Genomic DNA, 19070 nt, shown 5'->3' with positions numbered 1-19070 from the left:
CTCTTCAGGCTTGTCAGCACTTGTTGACAAAAAAAAAAATAGGGCTAAAAATCAGAAATTTTTGGGCTAAAGTTAGGAATTTTATTTAAAACTAAATTAGGACAGTTTTAGATATCTAATTAAATGGACTTACTTTTGCAAAGAACTGCGAACGATAGTATTATTTTGCTGCCTAAAGTCTCGTCAATTTTTAAAAGTTATCATTTTTAAATGATTTTTTAATTATAAATATTCATATGAATTTTCATAAAAGTTGATTTAATTGACAAAACAAAGAAAGACAACTCTATAATTTGGGTTAAAATAACGTATTTCACTATAGGAATAATCAATTACTAATGGATTCTACTTCGCATCTAAAAAAAAAATATCATAAGCAAAATTACAAAGCTTTTTAAAATATATGAGTTGAAAATGTAGGGGGGAATCCAGAGTTAGCATGCTTTGACAATAAAAACTCACAAAATTACTGTAAGTGCAGGAAGGGCATCGTCCAGGGTTCCATTGTCCTAGCTGTTATTTGCTATAACCTTATACATTGTAGTAACATCTTTGTCGCAGTCACAACCAATAAACAAGCTTGACACATGGATCCACTGGTCAACTGCCTTCCACTGCATTATCTGAATAAGGTCTGCAAACTACGTTAACATCCCCCGATAAACAATTAGTATGAATACATTCTCAAAATTGCTAGAGTAATATATAAAAAAAATAACAACAAGGAATTGACATGGAAAATTAGGGCCTTTTTAGGATCTCTCCTTGAATTCAACATGTTTTTAAGAATTTTAGCAAATTTTTTTTTTAAATTGGATTTTTGGAAAGTTTTGAACTTTGTAAAGTAATCAATCTGCTTTAAAGTAATTATGTATAAAAATAATACATGAATATCGGGTCATACAGCTTTAAGAAATTTTAGGACTGCTGGACAGCCTGTTGTAATTTCATTAATCATAGTTTAAAAATATGAAATTCACAATATTGTACAAATTCATTCCACTAAAAATTTCAAAAGCCGATACATTTACTGGTAAATATACAAAGCATCAAGGCATTTTGAGTTTTGCATCAAATTGTTCCCATCATTTTCAAAATACAGTGCATACTTTATATGCTATTTTTCCACAACCTTCTAGGTTTAAACAATCTTTTGCCATACAGGAAACTGTCCAAAGATGGAAATATTTCTTCTGGGATTGGTAGAAAACTAGAGATACCAATCGTTGATGATTCCTCATACAGTTTGAACTTTTCCCTGGCTCTCTCCGGAAAATTTGATTGAATGTCTCTCAAGTCTTTGATAGATCCACTGTTTAGCAACTCCGTAACATTGATTCCTACACAAAATATCCTGTAGTGCAAAACTATCCACAGGAAAACAATGGATTCAACACTCAGCTTTTCACATTTTTCCTTGTCTTGAAAAATAGGCAATTTTACACTGCATATCAGAATATCATTAAGTGAATCATACATCAAAATTCTGAAATGGTATGGAGAAATCAATATATTTGGGATCAAATAATTCTGGAAACTTGGATGGCGTTTTCTTTGAATGTAAGAAAATACAATTGTTTGGGCAATGGCTTGATTTTCAGCTCCATGATTCAATTGCATTTCACAAATTGTTTTTCCATCTGGAGAATCTTCATCATCTAAAAAATCAAGAAAGTTTAATTCCTTTAATTATCTATATACATAAAAACCATAGAGACATTTCCCTTTACATTTTTATGTCAAACTGGGGGGATACCATCTGATCAAACTTGTGGGGGAGATACCATCTGATCAAACTTGTGGGGGAGATACCATCTGATCAAACTTGAATCTACACTAAGGATCCTTCCAATTAAGGACTCCTTGATCATCAACTTTAAAATCTAGCAATAAATCATTTTTTGACATCCGTTACTCTAACACCATGGGCCATATCTCCTCTACAAGCTTTATCTATGAAGTCCTCTGGTGACCTTGACCTTTTCACTGCTAAATCAATAGGGTTCTTCCTCTCTTGAAAACGAAGCTACATGTGAAATATGAAATCAACAGAGTGAAAAATGTTACCTGTAGGCTGTGTCTACAAGCTTTTTTCTATGAAGTCCTGTAGTGACCTTGACCTTGGAATCCCAAAATCACTAGGATTTTCTCTCTCTTGATATCAAAGCTACATGTGAGGTATAAATTTAATGGATCAAAATATGTGGCCTATAGAGTCTACAATCTCATTGTTACACACACAATCCTGTAGAGATCTGGGTTAGAATAGGTCCTCAGTATCCCCTTGCTTGTGGTAAGAGGCGACTAAATGGGGCAATCCTTCGGAAAAACCGAGGTCTCGTGTCACAGCAGGTGTGGCACGATAAAGATCCCTCCCTGCTCAATGGCCATAAGCGCCAAGCATAGGCCTAAATTTTGAAGCCCTTCGCCGGCAGTGGTGACGTCTCCATATGAGTGAAATATTCTCGAGAGGGACGTTAAAGAATATTCAATCAATCTCAAACACATACTCACCTACACACAAACGGGCCTGTTACTATATCATACCGATAAAACATAGACCTCCACAAGGTGGGGCATTCCCTCAGAGTGTATACAAGCTTTTTCTATGAAGTCCCATAGTGACCTTCACCTTTTGATCCCCCAAATAGGGGTTCTCCCTCTCTTGATGAACAAGAGGCCCATGGGCCACATCGCTCACCCGAGTCACCTTGGCCCATATTTAAAGATTTTCCATAATTGGTCCTAACCAGTTTGATTAAAAGCAGTCTCCATACAGTGTGATTTTAATCAGATTGGGCCCCAACCTACCCCCAGGGCCCTGATTTTACAAACTTGAATCTGAACTGTGAAGAAGCTTTCAAGTAAATGTAAACTTCTTTGGCCCAATGGTTTTTGAGAAGATTTTTAAAAATTCTTTTCTATATATATGGCCATAATTTTAACAAACTTTAATCTGCACTATATCAGGAAGCTTTCATGTAAATTTCAGCTCCTCTGGCCCTGTGGCTCTTGAAAAGAAGATTTTGTTTAAAAAATGACTCCATCCTATTTTTGTGATTATCTCCCCTTTAAAGACAAGGCCCTTCATTTGAACAAACTTGACATCCCTTCATCCAAGGATGCATTGTGCCAAGTTTGGTTGAAATTGGCACCTTCCACATATTTTAACCGTTCAAAAAAGGACATTCCAAATTTGCACGAAAATGGTGACCATTGAAGTAAATATCAAATTGATCCCCACCCCCCACCCCTGTTGAAAATGGAATTATTTTTTGACAAAATAAAATAAATATGAAAATTTTCAACTTCAAAATATTGTTGTACATATCCTCCACTTTTCATCTACATCAAATTTCTCTGGTTTAGCATACCTCCTTAAATACTGATCACATGCAGAACAAGCTCTTGTGTATTGAATATGAACCTCTAAGACCATCTCTTATGCAATATCTCCTCCCTCAATCAATGAGAAAAGGGACATATCAAACAATTTTTGATCTTGATCTTAATCAATATAACTACCAGCATATATTTCATGCATGTTTTGCTATTAATAACTCCTTTACTCACAGACAGTCTCTGATTCTTCATCATTTTCATCACCTGAAAGGGTGCATAATATTGATTATTACATACAAATGTACCATACTTATGGTCGTCTGAGTAGCACACAATTTATATCATTCAGAAGTGTTTTGTGAAACTCTGAGAAGAAATATGTTTACCAGCTCTGATTCTGGTGCACTTGGCAACCTTTGTGATAAGTATCTCAATTACTAAGTTGTGGGCCAAAAATGTACACCTATCTTTCTCTTTTTTGTCTACACTATAGTTAATATATTTTCAAATATCAATATAATGTACATATAAGTACATCCAAGAAGAGTTGTTTTAGCATACTAAAACTAATGTCTCCCCATCCATTTTCCATAGCTTTTTGATAACATTTTTTAGGGATCATCTTTAAAGAGGAAGATCAAGATTTACGGTGCATAACATTCACCTATATGCATATGAGCTTCAAACAAGGAACAGTGTTGTGAACATATGATAGTAAATCAAACTTACCAACATACTAAATATCAAAGGCCTATGTCAAAAGACAAACAAGAGGCCCATGGGCCACACCGTTCACCTAATCACCTTGTCCCATATCTAAAGATTTTCTTTATATATTAGTATGTAAAATTTTGATCCCCTATTGTGGCCCCATCATACACCTGAAGGACATGATTTGAACAAACTTGAATCTGCACAATGTCATGAAGCTTCATGTAAATTTCTACTTTCCTGGCCTAGTGGTTCTTGAGAAGAAGATTTTTAAAGATTTTCCCTATTTATTCCCATGTAAAACTTTGATCCCCTATCATGGCCCCAACCTACCCCCGGGGGCCATGGTTTGAACAAACTTGAATCTGCATTATGTCAGGAAACTTTCATGTAAATCTCAGCTCTTCTGGCCCAGTGGTTCTTGAGAAGATTTTCTCTATTTATTCCCATGTAAAACTTGGGATACTCTATTGTGGCCCCAACCTACCCCAGGGGGCCATGATTTGAAAAAACTTGGAATCTGCTCTATGTCAGGAAGCTTTCATGCAAATCTTAACTTTTCTTAAAGATTTTCCCTATCTATTCCCATGTAAAACTTTGATCTCCTATTGTGGCCCCATATGGTTGCACATATAATTTCTGCATATCTAATTGTGTTTTGGTAGTCCAAAATATCGATTAAAATCAATAATGAAGAATTGATGATATGCTAAAGATATCTTGATCCTGATACCTTTCAAGGCAAAGTAAATGTATATCGATTGATCGGACAAACATATTTTTGTATCAATCAATCGAACAAGCGTGAGCGGTGTATAGCCTGGTGTTGACTTTGGTATTGCGAATTAAGTTAAAATCTTATATAAAACTAGCTGCATCATTGAGCTAGCAATAAAGAGTTATTAAATATAATCAACAATTCTTTTCACTTAGTTTGTTCATCTCTAGCTTTGATCGAAATTCCTCTAAATTTTAACATCCTTTGCATTGTAATTTTTGCACACTTTTATACAAAGGAATTCTTTGAAATACCTTTTCTTCTTACACATCCCAAAATATTTCTGTCCCATAAATTTGGTGCTTGCACCAATGTTTCTTGTCATACATGTATTTAGTTTTAAGGGTGGGTGGTGAAAACTGAATTTAGCTTTCAAACAAGATGTCTATTTCAAATGAATCAAAGAATATTTGTGATCAATTATGATATTTCTGATGAAAGGTAAAGGAACTCAGACAGACAGACACACAGATATATCCATAGAGCCATCATTAAAAACTTTTTTGTTTGATGTACTCCGACCCACATTTTTCAAGTCGGGTAGGTAGGTCGGTATTATTATTCTTTTTTTTTGAAAATCAAAGTTACAAATTTTCTTATGTTTTCATTTTAACACATAACGCTGCCAGACAAAATAGAGTTTAGAACATTCATTTTGTACTCATTGTATATAATACACGTAAATCTTCCAATGTCTTGCATTCGTCACAGATGAGGACCTCTACAGTTGTTAATAAATAAATTAACACCCCTTTTTGTTACCACCGGTCGATTCCGACATTCATAATAGCAATCACTTAAACACTTTAATGTGATCCATGAATATCCAAGTGAATTGCATGATGACAGCAATTTACAATAAGTCTTAATATTACCCAATATAATTTTAATGCAGACTTTCCCACATCATTCAAATTGTTGTGACGATCGTGTTCCATTCGTGTGTCTCAGTTTAAGACCAAAGTAAAAGTGCCATTCACCTATTAAATCGTCATAACATTTAGATAATCCTATATCAAAATAATATGCGTGCCTTTTCAGAAATATAGACCATCATCTTAATTAAGCGCCGACTCGTGGTCCGCTGTAATTTTGTTGCGCTATCCCACATGATTTTTTATCTAAATAACATGCATGGCTTTCAAACTTTTGTACATAAATACGATCAGGCCTCGACGAGGGAGTTCGTAGCTCCTTTTTCTATCTTGTTAGATAATGTGGTAATTTGGAGCTGTGATGCGGTAGGTATATTTGATCATTCACATAGAAAAATGTTTGAAAAGTTCCCGGATTAACAAATAGTCATTATCAAAGTGAAAGTAGAACCGAAAGACGCCCTAAGGACATTTTGATATCAAGAATTCTGTAAAACAACTAGTCCAAATAATAAAAAAAATGGCATCAAGTTTAATACTAATTCGAAGAATGTCTATTTTCCAGGGAGCAAATAAAAAAAAAAAATTCCAAGTGCAGAAAAAATGATCGGGTCAGGGCAAATTTCACGGGTCGGTCGGAGTACTATTTTAAGCCTAGTTGCCAATGTCTAACATGTAAAAAGAGACTTATGTCCCTCTTTGGAAGGCAAATAATCTGGTCATAATGCATAACAGATTTCACAACATATTCACTAGCATACGTTTAAATGTAAATGTTTATATATCTATTTTAAAAATATCTACAACAGTTTGTGTATTGTATACTACTTTATTGAAGAGAAGCATCGTAACTGACAGTGGTACATTTTGAATTTTTCAAGACTGATGAAGATGGATAATATTCAAAGCAGGACAGAGACTGATTAAATTTACATAATAAGAGGGCATTTAAGGTTTCATTGTTTAGTTCAGATCTGAATTCAGTGCATATTTTCTTTTAATTACAATATTAATCATTTTTTGTTAATTACAATATTAACATCCGAAGATGATAGCAAAAATGACAACAGTGATTAGATGACTTTTGTGCTGAAGTACTTTTTACATGATTGTCAGATCCAATAAACAAGAGTGAGCAACACAAAAGACAATTTATAAGCTTCATGCTGTCCTCAATAACTTTTTTATCAATGAAAAGTCATTTTCCCTGACTTGTTGGTAGATATTGTACAAGTATCCTTTCTTTTTGTCGGCATGTCTGCTGTCCCTGATACGGATCTTTTCCTGGTGGAAGCCATTTTATATAAGGACTTCAATCCCCGATTTGTCAAAACACAGAGTTTGAAACTAAACTTGAAACCTTTGGTAGCCATGTGGACTACTGAACTCTGCAATTCTAAGGGCCAACATCAAAATTTAGTCACCCACAAATTAGAACATCTTTTGTTTGAAAAACTATAGTGTATTTTCATGTTTTATTAGGCTGGTTAGTTTATACAACATGCAACTGGTATCAAACAATCGGGATCCTAGCTGTGGCATTTGATGGCATTACAGAAAAGAGTATCCCGATGAATATGATAAGACAGTAAGAGTACCACCAATGGTACATAATACGCCCGTGGAAAGCTAATATAGGGCATTTTTCTTACACCATGATTTGTAGAACTTGCCTTCAAGTAGTATCAGCAATCATCAGGGTGTGAAATAATTTCTTTGCATCGAAAAAACTCGACAAATCTTGTACTCTCTAATGTAATATTGGTATTTTCACTTAGCATAAGATGTATGTGTACCAAGTTTAATGGTCCTTGCCCCAATGAATCGGTCTGCATTCTGCTACTATGACCTTGACCTTAAGACACAATAGGCATTCTCCACTTTGCATAAAGTGTATGTGTACAAAGTTTGACTGTCCTAGCCCCAACAGTTTGGTTTGTATACTGCCCAAAAGGTTTTCCTACTAAGTGATACTGCGGCCTTGACCTTTGATCTGTAACCTTGAAAAGCAATACTGAATAGGCATTTTCCTCTCATCATGGTGATTGAATGTTGCAAAACCCTACGGTTCGGTTTGTATCCTGCCTACAAGGTTTTCCTACTATGTAATATTATGACCTTGACCTTTGACTTCTGACCTTGAAAAACAATGGGTATCTTCCTCTCATCATGGTAGTCAAATATACCAAGTTGTCCTGGATCTTACAGTTCGGTTTGTATCCTGCCTACAAAATATTCCTGCTATGTGATACTACGACCTTGACCTTTGACAAAACTGTAGACATCTTCCTCTCATCATTGTGATCAAATGTACCAAGTTGTAAAATCCTGGAGCTTACAGTTTGGTCTGTATCCTGCCCACAAAGTCTGGACAGACGACACCATACCACAATACGTCCTCTCTTCGACAGGCGTATAAAAAGACAATGGAAGTTTTTAGAATCATGGAAGACCAACCGACAACTTCAAACAAAACTACACCATATGACCCAAGCATGCGATGAGAATGTTTTCTAGACATGAGCGAGAGTCACAGACCTAGGCTTATTCCTGAAAAAGAGGTACCAAGTATTAACTTACAGTACGAATAAGTCATACCCACTTCTGTGTTTTCTACCCACAGTTGATTGGTATTCCTAATTCCAAGAACTTCTGTTGTCTTTTTGTCTTATTGTAATCACTGTGATACTCTTCTCTGTCTGTATTTTTTGTTTCTTGGGGCCACTGACCCCATTTATAAATTGCCACATTGTTGGTAACTCAGAATCACTTAGATGCTTCTAAAAGTTAATTATTAAGCAGTTTACAGATCCAAGAACTTTTCAAAAGAAAGAAAAAAACCAATATGATCGGACAAACTTGAAAAACAGATATTCATTTCGTAAATTTTCCATTTGCCATGTGGGTAACTTGAACTGCAATTTTTGTCCAATCGGAAATTTAGTAGCAAATGGCGAATGGGCAACTGTTAATTTCAAACCCTAAAACAACTTACAGATAATTGTTAACGCCTGCTTTGACAACTTATAGGTAATGTACATGGCTATTGGCATTGTTTAAATGTGATGCAAATTGGAAATTAAATCACATGCGCGAACTAATTTACAAAATCAAACTTGGAAATCAGGTGAGAGGTATGACCCGCCTGGTCATAAAAAGTAATCAGGTTACGGGTTGAAAAATCAGGTGTAACCTGACAAAATTGGGTGATTTGACAACTAAGGATACATCAATGACTATATGCTTGCCCGAAAATTTTTCGGAGAACATAAAAACTAACTATACAATAGATATTTTACCATATAGTTCCTGCGTTGTAATAGCTGCAACTGGATGTGATGAAAAAACAATATCAAGAAAACCATGCCATGCTTTTTCATCCCCTGTGAAGAAATATGAAAGGACATTCATTGTTACCGACTACATCTGTGATTAATTGTCATACAATTTTTGTTAGAAAAAGTCAACTGTTTTAAAAGTATTTATGCAGAAAAGTCCAGCAAACTACATTCCGCACAAAGTCTCATAAATTTAGTACGAGATGGTCTGTCATCACCTATCTAAGTCACTGTTCTTTAGCTGTTGTGATTTTTGAACGATTTTCTCTCTCTCAATCTTTACTCCCATGAAATATTTTGACCTCATATTGTGGCTCTAATCCAGGGTAACGACTTTTAAAACATGAATTCACACAACATGGGGATGCCTCGATCAACACCAATATGATTAGCATGACCTAATGCTGTTCTGAAAAAGGTCAAACTTACAAGGTCAATAATATAACAAAGTCTTGCCATAAAGAATCCAAATACAAATAATGAAGCCCTATGTTAAATATCAATAGGTTAATATATATATTTTCTTAAAAGTAGCTCACAAGGTCAAAGATCAGGGTATAAAATGAAAGGTCTTGTCATAAAGTTTTTTGTACAAAATATGAAAGATCTAAACCTATAAAGCATAAAAAATTTCCTAAATAGTGGTGCATAGGTTACCTTCACTGATTTTGCTGAAATTTGACACACAGTGATCATTTAATACCCTCTCATAGAATTTAGCACCAGAATTCATAATTGAGGTTCCATTGCCATAACAAGAACACACTGAAAATGGCTCACAAGATGCTTTAAAATGATCTATTTTGGCCGGATTTTTTTTTTTATTAAGGTGGTACTAAACAGGTAACAAAAACATTTTTTATGAATAAATTTTTGTTTAAACTGCAGAACTATTCTATCATATAAAACTGCATCTGTTCAGGGCTTTCAAAAGTAGCCGGTAGCCGGCGGATTTCCGCCGCCTATAGTAACATTAGGTGCCGGCTACTTTAGTGACAAAAATGTATGTCCAATTAAAAAAACTTTTATAAAACTTTAAACATCTTCCAAACTTTAGTAGACTCAGAAATGATGTAAAAACGTGTTTACTTGCGCTAAATTTAGTTCAGGTAAATACCGGCACCTGATTGGTCGTCTGTTGGTGTAGAAAATAATACGTCAATTGCAATAGTCGGAAAGCCTCGGATTTACCCAATTCGTGACAACACGGACGAGAAGTTCCGAAAGATAACAACAAGTCCTGAACGTAAAAATCAATGATGTTGACGGAATGAAGAGAACAAATACCCTGTTCAGTTTCGGCTTTAAAAAGGCCAGAAGTGAAAGTGACACAAGTATAATATCAATCAACAATTTTAAAGCGAAAACAGAATTTAATCAGGAAAAATTTCAGACTTGCTATTCTTTTTAATTTGCAAATGCCCATGTGGTATTAAATAAAAACGAAAGTAGAATTTTTCAGCACAAATTCGCTATGTTACCAACAAATCTGTAGCTGTTAACTTGAATTTGTGGAAAAATAAAATTATAGGTCATTTAAATGTTACTAATTAATTTGTAATAAAGATTGTTTGGGTTTTATTTAAAAAATATTGGGGTGAGCAAAAGCAAAAGGTCCCAATGGGTTTCATGTCAGTCTTGGAGAAAAATATTACTCCCAGTGTAAGTTAACAGACTTTAAGGGACCAAATGAAAATAGAAATATAGAGTTGTGTTAATTGGTGAAGAATATTCTTAAAATATTGGGAGTGCAACTCTTATTTGCAATTCAATAAAAAATAATGATTAAATACATGTAAACTTTTTTTTATAACATACAATGTATGCGTTAAATAAGGAAACGAAAGCTGACAATACAGGTAATTAGAACAACTATAAATATAATATATATTGATGCTTTATTATATAAAACTGGTGTTGGTTGTGATCTATATTCTTCTTACATTTTACTTTAATCTGCTTATACTCTTGGGTGGCAGAGATTCAAGCAAAGACACTTAAAAATTGATTGATACAGCTGCAAAAAATAATTACATGTAGTTATCTTGATGCACTTTATTTTTCATTTTGCATCAAAATTAGTACTTTGCAATGTTGAATTTTTTAAAGTTTTTGCATGAACAGAAAATTTCACATATGAAACAATAAATTCATGGCAAAAGTAAAAATTTCAGGCAAAAAAATGACAATTTCAAAGCTGCATTTAAGTGCCAGGAAACCGTCAGAATGCAGGATTTTGCGTCATTTACCCCAGACCCCCGGCCGTAAGGGCGCCGAGCATAGCTCAGCGTGCGATACGGCTGTGCCATTCGCATTGGATCGCCTTCTACTTTTTCATTTCAGCCTCCTACTTTTAAATTTGTTGAAAGCAGTGTCTGTTTGCAAAAATTAAAAGAAATTTGACCTGTAGATTTGTTTTTTTATAAAGGTCACAAATCCAGTCCTCAACACACAGCGTAAGACAAAAGAAGATGACCAACAGCAATAGGTCACCAGAGTGACTCAGATGACCTATATAAAGCTCAAACAGTATCTATCAGTACAATATCAAACATGATACAATGTGAACTTGAAGTCCACTTACCAATCCCAGTGCAGTCAAATTTTGGTCTGCCATGACAGTGGTCTAATCTGCACTGGCACATTTCTTTTTCTTTTTTCCCTCTTACTCGGTTGTCAATAACATATGATTGTCCTGGGGCTAGTTTTCCAAACAAGTGTTCGGCCAGGGCAATAGTCATGTGAGTCTCAAATGAATTTGTTTTCTCATCTTTTTCCTCTTCAGACTTGCATCCTCCTAAAACTTTATGAAGACTCTGTTGATGCTTTTCTGGAAAGAAGAGTTTGTAAAGAACGTACTTAGTCCAACACTTGCTACAGAATAGACCTCATTTCCTCTCAAAAAATTAACATCATGAAGTTTTGTGTTCTTCAAAGATGACATATTTCTTTTCCCGTGTAATATATTTATATAATACAGGTGACTCTCAATGGCTCGAACTTCAATCTCTCAAAGTTCTTGGTCTCTCGAAGTGAAATCATGGTCCCTATTTTTTCTCTATATAACAAACCAAACGCACTATCAATCTCTTGAACGTTCGATCTTTCGAAGTTCTCGATCTCTCGAAGTGAAGTTGGGTCCCGTAAAATACATGTCATTGTTTTTCACTCTCGATCTCTCAAAGTGGTGGTAGCTTATACCCACTGTTACCCAAGCATGTAATAATTTCCACTAATTGGGCCTTACCTGGATTTCGTTGAATGCTGGAGGGGTAATTAGGTGTTTACATAGTTGAAACATCACACTTGTTTCTTTGTGGAGGTGACACACTTGAGTATATAATGGGCTAATTGGTCAGATTACACCTTGCATTGGGTTTTTTTTGAAAAGGCAAATATTCATTTCCACAACAAAATGTCGCAAATTTAGAGCTGAGAAAAAAAAAGGTCGTCATGAGCAAAATCTCCCATGGGAATTTTAAAAGTTGGCATGTATGTTATTTGAGTGGAAATGTTTACAGGTATCTCAATTTTAATAAATCAATTGATGAATTTAAAAAAAGAAAACAAGATGTGTTTGTGAAACACAAATGTCCCCGATAATGGCCAATTCCAAAGATGGCCAAGGTCACAAGGACAAATATCTTGGTACCAGTAGAAAAATCTTGTCACAGAAAATGCTCATGTGTAATATGGAAGCTCTAATATTTACCATTTAGATTGATTAATTGAATATTGTTTAACGTCCCACTCGAAAACATTTCACTCATATGGAGGTGCCGGTGAAGGGCTGCAAAACTTACAGGCCTATGTTCGGCGCTTATGGCCATAGAGCAGGGAGGAATCTTTATCGTGCCACACCTGCTGTGACATGGGACCTCGGTTTTTGCGGTCTCATCCGAAGGACCGCCCCATTTAGTCGCCTCTTACGACAAGCAAGGGGTACTGAGGACCTATATGTATTCTAACCCGTATCACCACAGGATTACCATTTAGAAGTTATAACTAATGTAGACCTACCATTTATAAGTTATAACCAATGTCAAATTAAAAGTAGGTCAAACTCCAAGGTCAACGTCACAACAATTTTGGTACCCACGGAAAGGTCGTGTCACAAGGAACACTTATGTGAAATATCAAAGCTCTTGCACTTACTGTTCAAAAGTTATTTAAACAAGGTTAAAGTTTTCAAAAAGTAGGTCAAACTCCAAGGTCAAGATCACGGGGTCAAAAAGTTTGGTACTCACGGAAAGATCTTGTCACAAGAAATACTGATGTGAAATATCAAAACTCCAGCACTTACTGTTCAAAAGTTATTCGCAAGGTTAATTAGTTTCAGACAAAATAAAAACAATTTATGCCCTTGATCTTCGATCTCGGGGGCATAAAAAAAGCTCTATCTATATATATTTAAATACATATATATGTATCTATATATATATAGTTTTTTTTTCTCTTTCTTCTATTTATATCTGTTTACTGACCTGTGAAACGTTGGTCAAAGCATAAACCGTCACCGGTTCTGGCATTTATATATTTTCTAGAATCAAAATCTGAAGGTTTGCGTATGGATGTAGGCTATGCCTGTCCACTTCTCTAAAGACTTTTAAACTGCTTAAATTCACTAACCTTTGTCTTTCAGAAAATGATCAAGAATATCCACAGCTCTTTGTTCTTCCTCTGTCAATTCCCGCGAGTTGTTTTGTAGATCTATCAATAAATCTATCCCCTTGGAGAAAATGTCATCAAAATCTATCATGTACAGACCTCCAACTTCAAGCCCCACTTTCCTGAAGTTACATTTTGCGTCTGTAAACGGTACGCTCATATGCGCATTACAGTCTGGACCCAGCTGTAAAACAGCAAATGCTGGATAAATGGCCTGTACAGATGTTAAACGGAAGGCATTTGCCCAGTTTGGAGACTTGTCGAACTCATTTTGTATCTTTAGTTTCTTATTTGCGGATGGTCCTTCTGTCATTTTCTGATTTTGAATCTTACGACAGGGACGACTCGGTTACTAGTAAACTCGACCCTAATGCAATTCGACCCCCTACTTTGTCAGTAACCATTACCGGCATTTATTACATTATCATTGCATGGCTTATAATTTTTCGTTTTTATTCATGTGTAAATGAGTTGGCATGTCAGTGAAAGGACAAAATCAAGCTACTACGGAAGCATATTTGGGCCGCAGCAGTATCTTTTTTTTTTAGTTTGTTATATAATAAATGAATTATTTGTTATAACAGATTGTTAATTTGTAATAACAAATTACTACTTACTAGTTTGTTATATAACAAATAAGTAGTTACATGTGTATATAACAAATTATTAATTTGTTATAACAAATCATTAATTTGTTATAACAAAATTTAACAGATTATCAATATCAAACGATCATAATTTAGACAATCGTGAATTTTCTGTCAATAGTCTTATTCAGATCGCCAAGTTGAGACTATTAAACCAATGAAATCAATTATTAATGAAATGCAAAAAGCATACATCTTATACTGGTAAATATTCTTGACCTTCAAACTAACCTCAACAGTGATCGTTGACACATTTTAAAAAGTTTTGGACCAAACATTACTTGATATATAGCATATGATATATAGCATAAAATATATTGTTTATATTCCAGCATCATCGCGATCATGTGTTCTTAAAACTTAAAAATGCCCCAGAAAAGTGCTGTCCTATACTGATAAAAAAAAATCCCATACGGTACCATAATATATGTAGCATTTACACATTACCTGGGGTTGCAAAATTATCTAGTTAATGAGTTAGAATATATCAGTAAAACACAGCTTATATAAGTAATGATGTACAAAACATGGTCAACATTAGCATACAAAGAAGTGATATCTGCGAAAAGACTTGCACTACATGTATTTGAATGATCATGAGATATGTCATTTATATACAACAAGAATGGTCTTAAAACAGACCCTTGAGAGATTCCAGAATTTGTAGTTCTGGAAGAAGTAAACCCACCAAAGACAACTTTTTAAGATAGTTTTCAACCCAATTAACAGGTGTGTTTTTAATATACCATAGTGTTTTAACTTTTAGAATACCTTTGTGCCAGGTCTGAAGGCTTCAGATATATCACAGAAAATGAACATCATTACCTTTGTCAAGACTTGAAATACGGTCTTTCAACTAGTTGGTTTGTTGTTGAGTACCGGTTGAGATCCAGACTGATAGTTGTAGATAATGTTCTTGTCTAAGAGTAAAGATGCTTATTATAATTTTTTCCAGTAATTCACAAAGCGCTGATGTGACATATATTGGCCTATTGTTGTTTACATCATGTGCACTACCTTTATTTTAGTAAATAGGTGTAGTATGTATGGTGGCTGATTTGTGCCATTTTACGATTTGTCGTCTTTTCGTTAACTCGATTTTTCGCCCCACGAAATAACGAAAAGACGACAGAACGAAAAGTCGAAAGACAGCAAAATACAGACGAATAGACGACAAACAAAACCCATAAAGCAACCTATTAAATTTGTCGTCCTTTCGCTTGGCGTTTTGTCGTCTTGTGGTCTTTTCGAGGTAAAAAAAACAAACAAAAAACGACAAAACGATAATTAGCGACTTTTCGCCTCGAAACAACGAAAAGTAAAAATACGACAAAATAAAGGCGAAAAGACGACAAACAAACCCAGCAAATTAGCGACCTAATTTGCGGTCTTATGCTTGACGTTTTGCACCTTCGCTAGCCAATGATGACGCTCCACGGTGTTAGAAACGAAACACCGTGGAGCGTCACCCTTGGCTAGCGAGGGTGAACGTTTTGTCGTCTTTTCCAGGCGAAAAAAAAATTATAATTGGCGACTTTTCTCTTCGATATAACGAAAAGTGCAAAAGACGACAAAATACAGATTTCCTCGTTATTTTTTGTGGCTGATGTTATAGGAATTCAATATAAAATTTGCTGTCAGTTGTCAATAGTTATTTTAAAATTACATACACAAAAAGGAAATGTCTAAAATTAAATTATAGTTTTCAGATACTTGTATTCTACTGAAGAAATCTTTTTGTGTAAATTTTATACCAGGTATGTTGAAATAGGGGGTTGGGGTGGGCAGGGGGCCTGATCTGTCCCCTTTTTATAATTTACTTTTCCCGCTATTTCAACATACAAATCCCATATTTTCTACATGCAAAGTTCGATTTATTTACCGCCCGGGCCCCTTTTATTTCTTAGTAGTGAAAGGCAGTTGATGTTTGAAGAGCTGAATTGAAGAATACATGTACGTAATATATCAGTAGAACACAGCTTATATAAATAATGATGTACAAGCCATGGTCATGTTAAGTGTACAGAATATATCAGTAGAGCACAGCTTATATAAGTAATGATGTACAAGCCATGGTCATGTTAAGTGTACAGAATATATCAGTAAAACACAGCTTATATAAGTAATGATGTACAAGCCATGGTCATGTTAAGTGTACAGAATATATCAGTAAAACACAGCTTATATAAGTAATGATGTACAAAACATGGTCATGTTAAGTGTACAGAATATATCAGTAGAGCACAGCTTATATAAGTAATGATGTACAAGCCATGGTCATGTTAAGTGTACAGAATATATCAGTAAAACACAGCTTATATAAGTAATGATGTACAAGCCATGGTCATGTTAAGTGTACAGAATATATCAGTAAAACACAGTTTATATAAGTAATGATGTACAAACCATGCTCATGTGAAGTGTACAAAATATAACAGTAGAACACAGCTCATATAAACATGTAATGCATACACAGAACAAAAAACAAAAATCATGAATTCAAAACTTGTACATTAATTATTTTTTGAATGCCCATCTGAAGTGGGACTAGCCTGTCTTTCATGATTGTTGTTCACTTACAATGAGTACCGTGATCTTCCGTTCGTAATAGAATTGGGATATTAGTGAGATACAAAAACACTTGAATGTGACTACTTATAATTATTGGTTCATGGGGAAAAACTTTTCTAAGAAATCTTGCCCAAGAATATAATACTGTCTCTCTTGATATCAGATCGAGATTTTAAGTTCATTCCAAGAAAGTTATTGTTCACTGATACAGAATGTACACCCAATCCCGAAATTTGTCAGAGACTCAATACTTTTCCATTACGTCATCAACAGGTTGTTCTGTAGCTGGAAATTCCTGTACGATATTTATCAGAGAGCCTTGTGGGAGAAGCACTTCCTTCACTTAGTAAACAAACGGAAGCTTCAGAATGTCCACAGGCTGTTGGAAATATTAGAATTACTGTAGAGAATTCAAATATTTTTTTAAAAAGGGGGGGGGGTGATATTGACCATTAAATGCGGTTTCAGTCAAGGATTATACCTAGATCTCGATTCCCTTTCTCTCTTACAGTTCTTCGTTATGGTTAAGGTCATAGGATACTCAATAATTTGGACACATCAAATGAAGTAGGATTTTCCTGTGTTTAGTGGCGGATTTAAGGGGGCGCACCCGGCGCCCCCTCCCCCTAAAATTTTCAATTTAAGGTAAATTGTGGTCTCTTGTTTAGAAAAATGTAAACGATAAAAGAAGCAATAATTTCTTCCACTCTTGGAGAAATAAATGACAAAATATTTTGATTTATTGAATTTGATTTAGAGAACTTACATCCCCCCAAATCCCTTAAAAGTTGCTTCATTTTGTTAATTTCACCTGATTAATTATGATAAAAATAATAGTAAAATGAGTATATGGGAGACATATTTTTTAAAAAACCCTGTAAAATCAAGGAGCTTCCGTCCAAATCAGGGCTTCGCCCTGGACCCACTGAGGACCTCAAAGTGGCCCCCAGAACCCCTGCCTCATAAAGTTGTGCCCCCTAACCGCAATTCCTGGGTCAGCCCCCTGTTACATGCATGGGATTTTCTATCATTTTGCCAAACAAAAATGTAAATCGGTCATTAATACATGAAATCCACCAACGAAGTCTTCAAATTCTTTGTACCTACCATAACAATTTTTTTCAAAATAAGACGTAGCCTTATAATATTAAATACGGTGTTTTAGGAGATATCTCTTTAGAAATGGGTCATATTTATAAGGATAGGGCACACAGCGCGTCTGCGCTGGATCATCGATAAAGTCTGTTTTGTATGGAGCGCCAAATTAACATAAACTCAAATAATTGAAGATATCTTCAATTATTTGAAGATATCATCAATTCAATTATTGCTCTCTTTAATTGAATTAATGCGCGCATTAAATCAATTATTGCTCTCATCAAATGAATTAATGCGCGCTTCAATTCAATTATTGCTCTCTTCAATTGAATTAATGCGCGCATCAATTGAATTAATGAGAGCAATAATTGATTTAATGCGCGCATTAATTCAATTATTGCTCTCTTCAATTCAATTGATGCGCGCATTAATTCAATTAATGAGAGCAATAATAGATTTGATGCGCGCATTAATTCAATTATTGCTCTCTTCAATTCATTTGATGAGAGCATCAATTTAGTAGAAATATTGCTCGCAATAATTAATTTAGAGCTCGGTATAAATAATTTGATGATCTCTTTAATTCAATTGAAGATATCTTTAATTCATTTACAGTGCTTTTGTATAAGGAATTAATGCGCGCATCAATTCTTTTAAAGAGAGCAACAATTCAATTAAAGATATCATTAATTCAATTGTGGATATGTTGAATTGAAGATATCTTTAATTATATAGTTGCTTTCTCTAAAAGAATTATTGCTCTCTTCAAATGAATTAAAGATATCATTAATTCAATTGAAGAGAGCAATAATTGAATTAATGCGCGCATTAAATCCATTATTGCTCTCATCAAATGAATTAATGCGCGCATTAATTCAATTATTGCTCTCATCAATTGATTTAATGCGCGCATCAATTCAATTATTGTTCTCATCAATTGATTTAATGCGCGCATTATATCAATTATTGCTCTCTTCAATTGAATTGTAGCGCGCAATAATTCAGAATTGTAGATATCTTTAATTATTTGAAGATGTCTTTA

At 34.6% G+C, this 19070-nt stretch overlaps 1 protein-coding gene across 1 annotated transcript; it reads right to left on the bottom strand.

The window, feature by feature from the left end:
- Nucleotides 1–893: 893 nt before the first annotated feature.
- LOC125671861 (uncharacterized) lies at nt 894–14075 on the bottom strand. The gene is made up of 5 exons (XM_048907848.2): nt 13674–14075; nt 11629–11874; nt 9006–9089; nt 3574–3606; nt 894–1658 (listed from the first exon to the last, which is right to left on the bottom strand). Exons 1-5 carry the CDS (start codon nt 14023–14025, stop codon nt 1111–1113), a joined length of 1263 nt encoding a protein of 420 aa, XP_048763805.2. The 5' UTR covers nt 14026–14075; the 3' UTR covers nt 894–1110.
- Nucleotides 14076–19070: the final 4995 nt, after the last annotated feature.

This window comes from Ostrea edulis, chromosome 4, assembly GCF_947568905.1.
Source record: "Ostrea edulis chromosome 4, xbOstEdul1.1, whole genome shotgun sequence".
NCBI lineage: Eukaryota > Metazoa > Mollusca > Bivalvia > Ostreida > Ostreidae > Ostrea > Ostrea edulis.
The sequence above is the reverse complement of the archived record's forward strand: the minus strand, read 5'-3'. Positions and strand labels throughout refer to the sequence as shown.

Excerpts from the sequence above, each read along its gene's own strand:
- LOC125671861 (XM_048907848.2), bottom strand. The coding sequence starts at position 14,025 with ATGACAGAAGGACCATCCGCAAATAAGAAACTAAAGATACAAAATGAG. Across the intron at positions 9,090-11,628 it reads ATTTGACTGCACTGGGATTG|GGGATGAAAAAGCATGGCAT; the intron begins GTAAGTGGACTT and ends ATTTCTTCACAG. Across the intron at positions 3,607-9,005 it reads TACAACGCAGGAACTATATG|GTGATGAAAATGATGAAGAA; the intron begins GTAAAATATCTA and ends GCACCCTTTCAG.